Source organism: Thunnus maccoyii, chromosome 3 (genome assembly GCF_910596095.1).
Source record: "Thunnus maccoyii chromosome 3, fThuMac1.1, whole genome shotgun sequence".
NCBI classification, from domain to species: Eukaryota; Metazoa; Chordata; class Actinopteri; order Scombriformes; family Scombridae; genus Thunnus; species Thunnus maccoyii.
Window position 1 is genome coordinate 3224871 of NC_056535.1, and position 15961 is coordinate 3240831.

Genomic DNA, 15961 nt, shown 5'->3' on the forward strand with positions numbered 1-15961 from the left:
AAAATTAGATAAAACCAAAATGGCAGGTCAGTTGGATTTTCCTTAAAATCAGCCTCAATGGCAGCTTTTCATTGGACGTCTATATTCACTCTTTGTTTTAATACCCAGTGAGATTGTTTTTTACAAGATCGTTGCTTTCAGAAGCACTTCGTAAACCAACAGGGCATTACTATGAGCTCAAATCTGTGATGAGTTTGTTTTAAATAAAGGTCAGAATACCTTCCCTCCTTTACAGACACGGATGTAAAAAATTATTTGCTGTTGCGGACACATCCTGTTTGATAGTAACACCCTGATGACTCATTATGCCTCCTTTTTCTGAGGATAGCCTCCTAATAATAATAATAATAATTATAATAATAATAATAATAATACATTCAGTTTCAAGTGCCTCTTTAAGTGCCTCTTCTCGTAAACCAAGGACACTTTACACACACACACACACACACACACACACACACACACACATACACACACACAAAACTAAACTATTCCTACATTGACTGTATTTACAGTGTCTGCAGTGGGCTTCCTCTGTGCCTCCATCTCTGTGGAAATGCGTGTGAGATTAGATTTTTGATTCCAGCTATCATCTGCTCATATCCTTTAGGCGGGCGGCGTTGACCAGGCAAAGCTCCCCAAGATGGGTTTCTCCTCACATCGATAATCCATCGCACAAATCTTTGCTTCCACACTAAAACGACCAATCCACCCTTAAGCTACTGCTGCTTTGAAGTTTAGCACACAAATATAGAATCTCATCTTTACAAAATGCCCCTCCACGAGTTTTACACTGTTGTTTCTTTCAACTCTGGAGAGTCTTCATACCATCTGATCCAAGTGCAAGTGTCCACAAACAGCCACGACTATCCAGAGAGGGTTTATGTCACTTTACGTGATGTCCTCAGACTTTAGACAGTTTCCCCCTAGTGCCAACATGTAACATTCATTGACAACATACATCTCACACACTGTGTAAATGTTTTAGGAGTACTGGCCTCCATCAAGTAAAGAACATACATACTGCATAGGTTTGTAATCTTGATGGATGCTTGTCTCTCTCTCTCTCTCTCTCTCTCTCTCCTACACACACACACACAGCTTACTCAGCCTGGAAGCCTGGTCATAAATGCTTCACTTTCTCTCTTTCTACCAAATGGAATCAGTTAGCCAACCGTCCCTAAACTCTCAGGCTCTTTCTCTCACTCTGTTTTGGTATTTATTAATTTAGTTTGACCCTGTTTTTCTTTCCTCTTCCTTCCTGTTATTTTTCCCCTTTGAAGAGAAGAGCAGAGACAATCGGGATGTACAGGTCCCAGTGGTGGCTGGGTTGTCGTGGTCGACTGGCCTCCTGTCCTACTGAAGTAGAAAACATGATGTTTTCTCTACACTGCCTGACATTACCATGCTCTGCTTTGATGTGTAGGAAAGAAGAGGAGGGGCGAGGAGGAGGAGGAGGAGGAGGAGAGGAGAGGTTGAAGGCTAGAGGAGAGGAGAGGAGAGGAGAGGATGAAGACTAGAGGAGAGGAGAGAAATAAGGCTAGAGAAGACAAAGGAGAGGATGGAGACTAGAGGAGAGGAGAGGATGGAGAGGATGAAGGCTAGAAGAGAGAGAGATAGAGGGGGGAGAGGAGAGCAGAGGAGGAATCATAGATGGGAGGAGATGAGATGTGAGGAATCAAGAAAAGAAAGATGTCTGTGGAGATCATCATCTAGGAGGGTTGAATCAAGGGCAACTGGACTTGGTTGTAGATTCTTGAAGATGTTTCGCCTCTTATCCAAGGGGTTTCTTCAGTTCTAACTGACTGACAGGGAGTCCCATGTATTTAACCTCTGTGGGGTCGTTATCAAGGTCATTGATACCACTTGGTTCGTTAGTGCTCCTGGCTGGTGTAATGACCATTGTTAGAGTTGTTGGAGTCACCTGAGGCCAAGTGTAAATGGTTGTTAAGTCTCCTGGGAAGGGATGAAAGGACAGCATTGTAAGTGGAGTCATAGACCTCCTCCTCTATTGAGGGATGGTTGCTCTACTTTGACATAGATAGCCTCCTTCACTCCTCTTTCAAACCATCCAAAATCCAAATCCTACCATCCAACCAACCATCCATCCAAAATATGTGCATTGTTGTCCTTGATAGAGTGTCCCTTATCTTTCAGGTGTAGGTAAACTGCTGAGTCTTGACCTGAGGACTTGGCCTTCCTGTGTTGAGCCATGCATTTATTTAATGGTTGTTTAGTTTCCCCAATATATAAGTGTGTGCATTCCTCATGGCACTGGACTGCATACACTACATAGCTTTTCCTGTTTTGGGGTGTGCTGTCTTTCAGATGGACCAGTTTCTGTCTTCATGTGGTACTGGGTTTTAAAAACACAGGGATGCGGTGTTTCTTGAAAATCCTCCTGAGTTTCTCAGATACTCTGGACATGTATGGAATGACAATGTTGTTGCATTTATTCTTCTTTTCTTCACCACCTGCAGTGTTGTTGTTCTTCCTGGATCTTGTGGTTGTTTTCACAAAGTGCATCCTTCAGGTGTTTGTGCTCCTTCTCTTGGGCCTGGGCACTTGTTGGTACATTAGCAGCTCGATGGTGCAGGGTTCTGATAACTCATAGCTTATATTCCAGTGGGTGGTGAGAGTCAAAGAGTAAGTACTGGTCTGTGTGTGCTTCCTGTATACTCCAACGTGGAGGCTCCGGTCCTCTTCAATGTGTATGACACAGTCTAAAAAGTCCAAGCTGTTGTTCCTGGTGTCCTCTCTGTCCACTGAGTTAATGTGTTCTGTGAAGGTTTGCACTTCCTGGGTTTTAATTGTGACCCATATGTCATCCACATATCTGAACCTGTGGCTCGGTGCTGTTTCTCTGAAGGAGTTCAGGGCTCTGCTTTCTACTTCTTCCATGTAGAGGTTGGCCACAATGGGAGATACTAGTGAGTCCATGGCACAGCCATGCTTTTGTCTGTAAGGTTGGTTCTATTGTTAAGGGTGTTGTCATGTCGCAGTTGTGTCCTTATGGTGTCCACTGCCTCCATATTTGGGATGCATGTAAACAGTGAGGTCACATCATAGGACACCATGGTTTCATTTGGGTCCAGTTTCAATCCTCGAACCTTGCTCACAAAGTCCATGGAGTTTTGAATATGGCGTGGAGTGTTACCACTGTTGTAAGTAACTGAGTAGATGCTGCTGATAATGGGCCTGAGGGGGGCTTCTTCTTTGTGAGTCTTGGGGAGCCCATACATGCATGGGATGGCTTCTCTAGGATACAAGAGATGATGTTGTTCATGACTGATATTTTTTTTCCTACTGTAGCTGTTTTAAAGTTTTCCTGACAGACCTGACAACAAAAACACAAAATATTTTCACAGAACTCATTTTGGTCTAGATGTGGAGCAGTGGGAGGGTGATAGGAGGATGAGGAGGAGGAAGGGGAGCAGTTTTTAATGGAAGTGCTGCACTGCTTTTAACCTTGAGGGGGCCTGAGGAGTGCCTGAGTGTTCAGCCAACTGAGCTGTCAGCTGAAACACAGTAGCCCGATGCTGAAAGCTCCTGCACTCCGTGTGTGTGTGTGTGTGTGTATGTGTTTACAAGCTGGAGCTGTGTGGTCCCCCACTCTGTTCAGAGTGGTAATCCTTGTTTTGTGTAATTCAGACTGCATGTTTGGTGGTGTTTCTGCACGGAACTTCCAAAAAAAATCACCCGTCAATCAGTCAGTGTGTATTTTCCACTGATTGCACAGTTTGAGTTTCTGTTTCTGTTATTTGAGGTTAGAGTGAGGTTAAGTTTCTTTTTTCAGAGTTTCACTTTAAGACCAAAAAAATCATCCTGGTTGTACCCACACTCCTTGATTTTTTGTATATAAAGAGGTGATTTTGTCTTCAGTGAATCATCAGTCAGTTTCCTGTGACAAACCACTGAATGTCTTGCTTTGTTGCAGGATGGCTGGAAATAAAAATATCTTTTTTTGCTTTTTTATCTGTTCAGTAGCAGAGTTTTCAAGGTATTTTTTCCCCTGCAATTATATTTTTAAATACCTCCATATATTATAATATAATGCAATAATATATTCAATTACAAATACATTTTATAAATATTTATGTTCTAAATCTTTTGTTGAAAGGTTGGTCATACTATTTATCGGAACACTGCTAGAAGAGAGCAGATGATCAGTTTCCTTGCTGATACCAGTGCTGGACCCTGTGGTTAAATGCACTCATGATTCATGATTTTGAGATTTTTATTTGCATTAAAATTTACAAAGTGCTGAAGTGACTCTAAAACATGAATATATTTGTTTCTCTTCTCAGTGGTGGTGTTGTACGTTCAAGGCCTTGGGACCAAGGAGTGGAGGGAGGTGAGTGAAATGCCTTTAATTCTTAAGTCAAGGGTCTGTATCTATCCAGCTTCTGAGAATCCCTTCTAGAAATAACAGTAAAAGTTAACATAAGCCTAAAAACCCTTCAGAGAAGGACTGAGAGTCATTTATGAAGCTTCCTGCAATGACTTTTCAGCATTTCTCTCCCACTGTCTAATTCCCCCTTCAACTACACCCTTTGTTATCTTATGTGCCGTAGACGTGTAGCCAAAGTGTCAGGGGGATTGTGATTGTGTACCAGTAAGTTTTTGTCCGCTCTCACTGAGGACCCTCGTCGCGTGCGTTATCTTTATGAGGCGCATGAACACAATTAAAGTTTTATTTAAGCTGCATCTTCCCCATTAAACACTACAGGGGCAGCATGAATTCTCTGCATGTGTTCTCTGCATCTCCCACAAGCTCAGTCTCACAAATCAAAACAATATTGTGATAAGCTTATTGTCATCATGTTTTCCCAAAACATTCCGTCTCTCATGGATCGTCTCTGCCTGAACACCATCTCCTGACTAGTCCTTACAGGTTATAGACTTACAGGTCAGTCTCTAAACGCTTGCTCATAGAGACTGAGGACAATCTCCCAGGTTTTGTTGTTAAAACTAGCTGGAAAAAACCCCTGCATTGCAGAACCAATCCAAAGTCTTTAGGGCAGCACCTCATAGTGGGGCGGTGACATGCAGTTCACTACGGAGGAGAATGGGGGGAGACCATCATGTCCATTAATATGTGTCCTTGACAAAATGTAAGGGGCGTAGGTTTTTTTTAGCAGCTGTTCTCGCCTCCATTCAAGCAAATATAGTGCATTTAGAGATCCCCAGACTTCAGTAGGTGGAGATCTCTGATTGTCTGGTATCGCGAGACTAAACAAGTTAGGACTCCTCTTTAGCCCTGCCAAATATTGGCCAAGATAGGAGTCATTTTATAAGTTAAGAAAGTTAATAAAATGCTTTTACTCCTGTCCAGTTTTCAGAAAAAAAACTTTTTGGATGGACCTTGTGCAGAATGCAAAAGAGCAACAGAAAATGCAGTTTTAAAACAATGATGGTTTGGGTCTGTCACAACCACAACCACAGTTTTCAGCAGTAATACATCAAACTTTGATTGATTGATTGAATATATTTGATGATCCAAAACATGCAGATTCAAAATAGTTACAGTCATTGAGGATTAAATCACAAAAAATAGAAAGATGCACAAAGATGCACAGATTCATCATATTGCTATACAATGTATTTTCCAACACTACATGATATTGCAAAATAAATCATTTTCCCCATGTGTATGGATACATAAGTTAACTGGAGGTGTAGTTAAAGAGCTTCAACTGAGAGGATTAAAAGCCTACAATTTATAACAACCTACGGCCTACTTAAGATCTCTAATAATACTTTACTGAAATTGTGGCATTAAATTTTATTTGAACTAGCACAGTTCTGCATTTTCAGTATGTCATTTTAGTGGATACCCTACCCAGTATCATATTGTATACATACCAACTGCCCACTCTCACACCAGCCTCTCTGTGTTGTCTCTAATTGGGAGATGAGGAAATGAGTTTTGGGCTGCAACAATATCCCCCACCTGCTGTCAGACGTGTGTCTGAGCAACTAATGCCGCAGTGCCTGCAGTCTGACGTATTGAATTTAAAAAAATCACTTATATTCACAGTAATAGATTGAAACTCTACTTGTGAGAAATGTGTTTTGTAGTTAATTTGGGGTTGATTTCACATTTACAAAGGGCTCTTATAATTGGGGTTTGACCTTTAGAGTGTGTACAGGAGAGCAGGAGAGGAACAAAAACCTTTAAACTGAAGTTACTGATGAAATGTTTTACACCATCACTCAGCAAAATGACAAAAACATCTACGAAAACAAGGCTGAGGTTGGAAATAACAGCAATCCTCTAAAATGTATTTGTGATAACCCGAACAGACTGACATTTTAAAAATGATCAGTGCTTTCCTCCAGCAAGGTCACAACTTAAGAGAGTGTAAGCAGGCGTGGAGCAATATATCCTGTGACGGTCACACTGATTAGAGTGTTTTGAAGTAAACAAAACATAGTAAAAAAATAAGCCCTTCTGTGAAGCCTGAGTGGCCAAACATAGGAATTCACGAATCGGAAAACCATCGGAGATGCTTCGGAAGGTCGACCCTGGTACACTGTGGATGTGTAAATATATAAAAGACCTTGTATCTCTCTCTCTTCTCTCTGCCTTGGTCTCTCTCTCTCTGTGTCTTGCAGTAATTTGTGCTTTATGCCATCAAAGAAAATCAGTCTCACCTCAGTGGGGTTCCACACACACACACACAGATCTCAGTGAGCCTCAATCAGTCTCGCAGGGCGAGGACACTTTCAGTAGAGCTGTATACACTCTCTCTCTCTCTCTCTCTCACACACACACACACACACACACACACGCACGCACACATGCACACAGTGTAAAGCGGTGGTCGATGCAGGTAAACGGCTCTGCTGTATGGCTCTGTAATCACAGCTATCTGATGCCGAGCAGCAGCCAGCATCACAAATGAACGGGAGCATTGAGTTGTGTTAAACGTTTTTAAAAAGACTGATGAGGCTGCAGCTACGTGCAGCCCTCATGCAGCAGCGCAAGGAGATGCAGCAGAGATAATAACAGATTTCTCTTGTATAGAGGTGAATCTATGTTTTTAGATACTGTGTCTGCTTTTTAAACAATCTGACAAATGTGTGTGATGCAGTTTATTTTATTGCATAAGTGTTTACTTAAGAATTGAACACTATGCCGGTTCTTTTATGGAAAGACTTGAAACCTGAACTAATTCCTAATATCATTTTGACCAGACAAATTATTCTTGGTGTCAGAGGAGAGTTTTAGTGTCACATGACCCTAAAAATATAATATAGTTACATAGTTTCAGAAGCTGACAAGTATTGTAGTTGGGAGATATGTTTTTTCTTCTTATTTCTTATTATCTTTATTGCGTATTCTCTCCTCACAACAATATTAAAGACAATAACATGAAGATAAATGACAAAATAAAGGACATATTGGCAGATGAGCCAGTTATTGGGGAGATAAATTCAGAAAAATCAATAATATATTGCCAATGTAAATCCAATTTCAATCTATATTTGATTTAAATATCCATCCAGCGAACAATCCATTTTCTTAAACATTATTGAATGTAAAAATATATATGTTCAAAACTGAATGTAATATCATGATTGCAGAGTAATGTCTATATTCATTGATTCATGCATTAATACACATTTTACTTATTGAATCCACTCTTAGAATAGTTGTTCTGAGCATTTTTTCACTGACATTTAATTACTATGAGTCAACTCTATTGCAAAAAACCCATTATTGCAGCAGTGTATAATTCAATGACAGTTCAGTCAGAGACACTTGCACTGAAGAACTGACTATGTATAGCAAGATTTTCTATAGTTAGAATATCACAATATGTATATGATAGGATATTACTAGTCAGCTAGTAGCCAAGCAGCCACTGATAGTGAATCATGAATAAATCAGTACATGCCAATCAACTAACACTAACACATCTTGAACTAAGGCAATGCTTCATTTTGACTGCAAAAAGGGATGACTGTGATTTCAGTTGGATTTAAAGAACAACTGGTGCAACTGGCTTCAGTTAATTAATGGTGACGCCTGCTGCTAAACTAAACGGAGTGAACCTAAAGTTGTAATGAAATGAAATGATGTTTGATAATTATTTCATGTGAAATGGTTTGTAACGCAGTATATAAGTTTATTGTATTGTTATACTATATATTGTAAGTATTTATCTGTTCATCTGTTCATTATTACAGGCTCTTTAATCCTCTTTCACTATACGTAACTTTTGTTGTCCTTTCTATCAAATTTCCAGTTATTTTTCCTTATCACTCCTCTTCAGTTCCCCAGTCTGTGTCCCAGGGTTTACTATTTGCAGCTTGACTGACAAAGATGGACTAAAATGTTTTTCTGCCAGGCTTATAAAGGCAATATACCTTTTTAAACTTCAGAGGGAGTTGCTGGGAAAATGTTAGGTTGCTTGAAGCGATAGAGCAGTAATCCTGTCACAGATTTAGAATCTGTGCAGGATAAACTCTCAAGCCCCCATCAGAGCAAAGACATCACAGTAGGAACATATCATAAAATGCCTCTTGCTTCTGTGAGAAGATAAAAGTTTATCTGGGAGTATCCTAAACTTTATTTTCCTCACTGCCTCTCTATCTCGGCAGTGAGCTAAAGCTTTTCTCCTCTTGTCATGGAATTTATGGGGCCTTTTGCTGTCGATTACAGCAGAACGGACACGCGTGGTTTGGCTGTGAATCTACTTTTTGCAGCTTTTTTATTTTTATAAATCAGAACTGACTGAAGAGCAAGGAGCTTTCTTTTAGCCTGGGTTGCCAGGTTGGAGTGAAGCCACAGTTGGAGATCTTCCATATGCTTCCCGATCCCACTCAGTAGCCCACTTCTTCCTCTTACAATCTCCTTGGACAGTAGTATAGCTGTCCGTCAACAGGCAAAAGGAAACAAACAGCCTCCCTGCGATGCATGTATTGTCAGCGACTTGTAGTGCGTGGGCTTTCTGAACACATTGGTAGATTTGGCTCTGGGCACTTTTTGATGCAATTAACAGAAATCTAATTCTCACACTAATGGGAGAAAGAAATAATTACAGCTCTGCCAAAAACAAACTCCGGATTTTTAGTGGGTGACAAAGTGTACGGAAAACAAACAAACTGTACAGAAAACTTACCAAACAAAAGGAGAAGCTGTCAAAAGCAGAGCTTATTAAAAGATACTTCTTATCAGTGTGTGTGTGTTTGTGTGTCTGAGAGAGAAACAGGGAGACAGCTCATATTCCATTATATGAAACCAGTCTCATACTCTACCTCTCGTCTCTGTCAATATTGGGCTTGTTACCGCAAAAAAACGTAATATACTCCTTTCTCTTTGGTCATTTCAGGACTAATGTTACTTATTTGTATGAGGGTGCAGTACTTTCTTAGAATTTCTTCTCAGTCACCTACACAACAGGCAACCTTTTCCACTTCTAAGATCAGGATCAGTCAGTTTCTTGTCCTGAGAATGATCAGGAAGCCAGGAAGCGTTGATGATCACAGATCTTTTTGATGCTATTAAATGAAATAGGAAGTCACCTTTTTGGCATTTGGCATATCGCATAGAGATTGGTGTATGACCACACCAACTGACATTAATTTTTTATGCCACTTGTTACTTGAAGAGCAGAGCTGGCCTGAGGCATAAGCAAAAGCAGCTGCTTTGGTCCTCATAGCCAGCAGCCCCCTCCCCAAACACACTGAACATGTAAACTCTCTTTAGGTTTCTGTATTTACTCTTGCTCCACTAATCAATACATAATCAGTGCATCAAAGGACATGCTTGTGTTGACGAACCCATACCACACCCAACTCTACGCCTCCCTCAGCTCTAAGGTTAAATCAGGTTTAGGCACAAAAACAAGGGTTAGGTAAGGATCATGGTTTAAAGAAACCCATATTGACTGTTTGTAGGAAACAGGATGTGATCAATCGTAACAGGCTTTGTTGACCCACCCTGACCTCCTCCCTGCAAGGTTTTGCAGCACTAACTGCAAAACTTAACAAAACATCCAACATCTAGCAGCTACAGACTGAGATATTTCCCTCAGAGATTGGTGGAGATCTAAACAGAGCTAAAAAAACAGTGTGAATAGTGGACTTACATTCATCAGTTTGCCAAAAACACAACATCAAATGAAAGCTAATGTTTCTCTATGTCGGTATTGGATGGATATTTGTTACCATGATAGCCAATAACTTAACAGGGGGTTCTTTCAGCTTGATGTGGAGTCTTTTGCCCCAGGTCACTAAACTTGAATTGATGCAGCTTTAAAGATACAGTAAAGATAAGTTGGGATAAGCGCAAATGTTTCACTGAAGTGTGGACATGTCTGCCTCAATTTGCACATCCACTTACATCTGACCAGTATTTGTGACACTGTATCAAAGAGGTATTTAAGTGTTAAGGTGTTTAAGTGTTACCATGTTAATTCTTTTTATATTTGATTTTAAACGTCATAAACTGTGCTTCATCGTTATTTTGTACATTTGAGGTGAGAAGTGACTTAGGGGCCACGAAAAGGCTTGGTCTGGCCCTGAAAAAGTAGTAAGTTGTTATACTGTAACATGTTACTGAGTTAGGACCAGATACCGCTGCTTTTCTCACTCTCTCTTGCTTCATTAGCCCATTTCTGACCGCGCCTGACTGCCAGCCTAACCTCTTCCCCCAGGAGGCACAAGCAGCCATGCTAACCTACTTTTTCCAAGACCTTCTGGGGAATAACAATAATAATGATCCTTTCCCCATTTCAACTGACATATTGTGTCCACATTGTGAGTGTCACATGCATTTCTGGATTCCTGATCCTTTGGGAAAAACTCACTTTCCTTCTGTCTGTCTCTCTGTCCTCCTTTCTTTCCGTCTTTTCCACTTGTAGACAGTTCATTACAGGTGCAGCAGACTCAAATAGAAAAAAATGCTGCCCTGATTGCCTCGATGCTGCTAGGCTGTTTTTCTACTCTGCTATGATGCTGTTAGAAGGTGAACATGATATAATGGATTGCTTTGTGCCAGAAACCCCCAAGCATCACTTAACTCATCAGCCTCAGAGAGAATGGTTCTTCTTAAATCGGTAGATGCTCATCCACTACTATGTTGCGTCACATCTGAATGGACATGACGCAACAAGGACAATGGGGACATATCAGGGGCACTCAGTATATTTGTTGATTACTTTGCTGCAGCGTGGTGTTGGTTGCTCACAGTGTGATCCAGTTACCTACAGTGGACCACTGCGTTGAATGGGGGATGTCCTTCTTGCAGTGCTTTTAAATTAGAGACTGATAATGTAAAACATCTTTCTTGTTGCTTTTACATGGCTGTAGGGATTTAATCAACTGAATAGGATCATGTTACCTTTCTTTTTCTGATGATATGTCTGTTTGGGGAATGCATTAAAGGAATATGTAGGGGAGCTTTCTTCAGAGTGACTCGGTGGTAGATAGTGATGGGTGGATGATACAAAAACACCGAAGCTTGTTTCAATACTTTGTGTCAGAGCTTTTATCAAATTAAGAATAGCACATGATTGATGGTGTCTGAAGTTTTATATGTCACTGATGCTTCAGAAAGCATTTCTTTCAGTTTGACAGTTCTGAAACTGCTAAACTTTATGCTCCAGTGATGTGCACATTGGTGGGACAGAAGAATGAGCAGGAAATATCTTAGTATGCTAACCTGACTGATGTTGTTTGGTCATTTGATCTAACATTATTTCTATAACATTCGGTTCAGGTATATTGTGTTTTGATTGATGCTGCTTTTTAATAGCCTTGCACCTACATGATGTAAGTACTCTCTCAACTAATGCACACTAGAAAGACAAAATTTTAAGTATGGGAACATTTCCACTGAACACCAAGTAACAAAACTATAAAGGTAATATTTTAATGGACGCAAATCTCAAATCACATCACATTGGGCCAATAAGGTGTGATGTAGGCCCATTCATGTCAACAAAAATATTTTATTTGTAGGCTTTTTGGACACTTCATTTATTAGTTATTTTACTGTACTATATTGTTCAATAAAATGTGCATTTACAGATTTATTGCATTACATGTACACGTCTTGAACTTATAACACATATATGAGCAATGACTATGATAATGAGATAATGACCCCACAGCGGTTAAATACCTTGGACTCCCCACCAGTCAGTTAGAACTGAAGATGCCCCTTGGATGAGAATCAAAATGTCTTCAAGTATTTACAACCAAGTTCAGTTGCCCTAAATTCAACCCTCCTTGGATAACCATGACCTGGATGACTGAGAATCTTCACAGACACAGATAGGAGATTGAAACAATAAGATCAGCAAGGTGTTGTGGTGCTTTGGTACACTTTGGCCTTGGTTTTGCTGACTTTAAAGTCCTGAAGCTTCAATACATATTTGTCACTTATGTCAGTACACATAATCAATACAAACAAGTCTTACTAGCCTCCATATGTCAAGGAAACTAATCATTACAAATATAGATACTAATCAAAAGAGAAGATTAAACCAAATACACCCCCCATACATGGTGCATCCTATGACATCACTGATTGTCACAAAGAGCATAAAAGCAGGAAGTGTTTGGTTGCCACCCTCTTAACCTCATGGAACTCATGGCAAGTATTGGTAAGTAAGGACAAAGAAATCTAATGTTAAACTCAAGAAACTCATGTTTAAATCCGTAACTGAACAATTCTTTTGAGTTTTGATTTAAACTTACATTTTCTCCTTTATCCAAGCAGTACATCTTCGAAGTCTAAAACATCTGTGTTTAAGAAATAGACTAGTAAAGGACAGATTCACAATTTTTTAAGTGTGTCTTAAAACAGTCAGGTGTTCATATGAACAGTGAAAGAGGCTTTCCTCACTGTAATCCTTCCTCTGTCATTTTGTGCAAAAATGCATCTAAAAGTTGATGTGAATCTTATATGAAGCTTCAGTAGTCTGAGTTAGTCATATCAAGAGGATATCTACCACATTTACAGTCTTTTTAGCATCAAATTCCCTCTTTGTGTTTCCTCAGACAGTGTTTCCCTGTTGATCTGCAGTGGAAGTATAGTAAAAAGACTAACATTGAAAGATATCTACTTGAATTGATTCATTTGGACACTGAAGCTTCATAGTAGCTTCAGATAAACTTTTAAATACATTTTTACACAGAAGGAGGACTGTGGATTTGGCCCCATCCTCTAATGGCCAGTGTGAACAGGAGGAATGATTACAGAAAGAAAACAGTTTAATATACATTTGGGTTCCTCACTATTTAAAGACAGACTTGAAAAATTATGAACCAATCCTTCATGGCAATGAAGACATGGCAGAGACTTATTGTAACATACAAGACTTATTGTAACATACCAACATGGTATCATATCAGCTTTTGGTTACACTTTTTACACTGATCTTGAATAAAAATGACCAGTATACAGGAAAAATTGATCTCTAAAATTGTACTGTAGATACTTAAAGAAAGAAGGTATGATCAAATCTGTACCAATGTTTGATTACGAGGTCCATGTTGTTGATCATTATTTTCCCTCCCAGATGTCAGGGCATCATTTATATTTGATGCTTCACAGAGTTGTAGAATGACAAACATTATAATAGAAGTGCATGGTTCATGGTTTAGCTGTATGTTGTGCTTGTTTTGTTGACTCTAAAAGTGTGTTCAGACATACGTGTCTCCATGAATGATACTTCATGCCAACAATTAATAAGCGTATGTACAGAGACAAAGGGGAGAGACTGGAGGTAATTTAGAGAACCAGAGTTCTTGCTCAGTTGTGAGATCAGTCAGGCTGAACTGGCACACTCCACACATAGTGGACACATTGCTCACTAGCTACAGCTACAGTCTGTATGGTTGGTACATTGCAATGAAAGTCCAGCTCTGATTCACTTCAGCTATGTTTCAGTCTGTTCCATCTTCTGTCTTTAACATCTAGTGATACAATGACCTTTTTCCATTCACATTCTGACATCATGGAGTCGCATTTATAATGTCAAAGAACATAAGCTAACTATAGACAATTGAAACACTGAAATAGTCTGTCAAAGAGAGACAGGGATAGTCACAGAGAGAGAAATTAGACAATGTGGGCATTCATCAGTGATTCAGTAATGAAAACCACTTCAGTGACAGCAATGCAAAATATTGCAGCAAATGTGTGTAAAGTGCACTTCACATGAGCTCTCCACTCAGCTCCAAAGCCACAAGGTCAGCAATGCAATAATATTTTTCACAATAGTATGATCTATTTTCTGACCTAACAGCTGCCTTCTGCTTGAATTAGTATGATTCAGAGTCTTGTTTGCATCTTCTTTGTCCACTCTGGTGGTATAGTTGTCCCTTTGCATCAATTACAACATTTTCACAAGTCTTCTCTTGACAGTGCTTTTAGGTGAATAGTGAGGTGATCAGGTGTTATGTTGCTATGTTTCTGTCTGGCATGACACACTAGTCAATATCTAAATTTTGACTGTAAAAGAAGGGTAATAAAGGATACATGTGGTATTTAGCATTTTGATAATTCTAAAAAGCCTTCTGAGGTATTTTCATTTTACATTTACATTTCATTTTACAGAATCACCATTAGCAGAATTCTTCCTTGGAGCCACACAACACAAAATATGTACTTTATATGACAAGATAAACTCAAAATCCAGCTGCAAGCAGTTAATCTGCAGGCCATAGAAAGACCATAGCCATGACTTAAATGACAATTAGATTGACCTTTATACACAGATGTGTGTATGAATGTCAATATGCTTGTTTGCTTTTTATAAGTAAGATGAAAAAATCAATCTCAATTTCAAGTCTGTGTATTAAGTACAAAAACTGCTCGCCTGGCTTTGTCCAAAGTTAAATGTACCTACCAACACCTCTAAAGCTCACTGTTGGGTCCGTACTCAAACTGAAATATAAAAAACTATTTGAAATTTTAGTCAGTGTAGAAACTATTTTGTGACGAATAAGGTAATCTTCTGTGCAGTATCTTCAGCTACAGGGTGGATTACCAGATATGTTTGGTGAGCATGCAGTGAGTACACAGCCATACAAGTACTATGGTACCAAACCTGACAACCTCACCATAGCTTGAAATACCTTGAAATAGTTCCAGCACATAACTCCATCTAAAACCACAAACTGACGTTTTTACATTGCAGTGAAACAAACTGCTTCTTGCAGGGAAAACACACCCGAGCTGCGGCGAATTGCGGTGTCTTTTGAAGGGAAAGACACTTGGTTGGAAGTGGGAAGCGAACAGTGGTCTCCTGCAGCAAAGGCCACTTTTTGCCTTTTTTGTCATCTTGCTAACTATCTATCCATCCTCCCTACCCGCCTCCTGATGCAGAATTCTGGTTCTAAAGCACTCATTATCTGAATTGACTGTGGAAAAGTTGGTTTTGTCCTTTAATGCTACAATTTCATATAATACCTGCTGCCTGTATTTCTGTCAAAATCCCCATGATGCAGGATGATGGAGACAAATGAGAACAGTAGCAGAGAAAACCTCTCTGCAGCTCCTACATTTCTCTTTATTCAATGATTCCTCAGGGGTCTTGTTGAATAGCCACACATCCAACAAAGGCCACAAGCTGTCAGCCTCTGTGCTGCTCTTGATTAAATCCCTCCTGCTCTTCTGAACAGATCTGTGCTAACTGTACATCTCCCCAATGCTTTAAAGAGCTCAACTTATCTTGCACAGATCAAAACTGACTGTATGCTCACATGGTAGCTTCAAAAGGGAGGACTCTGTCTTCAAGCGTAATTTATTGCTGCCTGGAGGTAAAAACCACAGACTGTACAGTTTAAGTGTCACAGAGGCTCAGAGGTTAGCTCTGTTACTGCACATCAAGAAGGTATGGAGTGTGAAACCTCAGCTTGGATTTCCACTGGGTGCTCCAGTTTCATCCCAAAGTCCAAAGACATGCATATCAGGAGAGCTGGAAACTCTTAAGCTGCT

General features: G+C 39.8%; 1 protein-coding gene across 1 annotated transcript in view; it reads left to right on the forward strand.

The window, feature by feature from the left end:
• Positions 1-15961, forward strand: part of LOC121893948 (copine-9-like) — a 165554-nt gene that overhangs the window by 27829 nt on the left and 121764 nt on the right. Inside the window, exon 3 of the mRNA XM_042406165.1 lies at positions 4308-4354. Coding sequence (XP_042262099.1) covers positions 4308-4354 — 47 coding nt within the window. The remainder of the gene's footprint in view (positions 1-4307; positions 4355-15961) is intronic.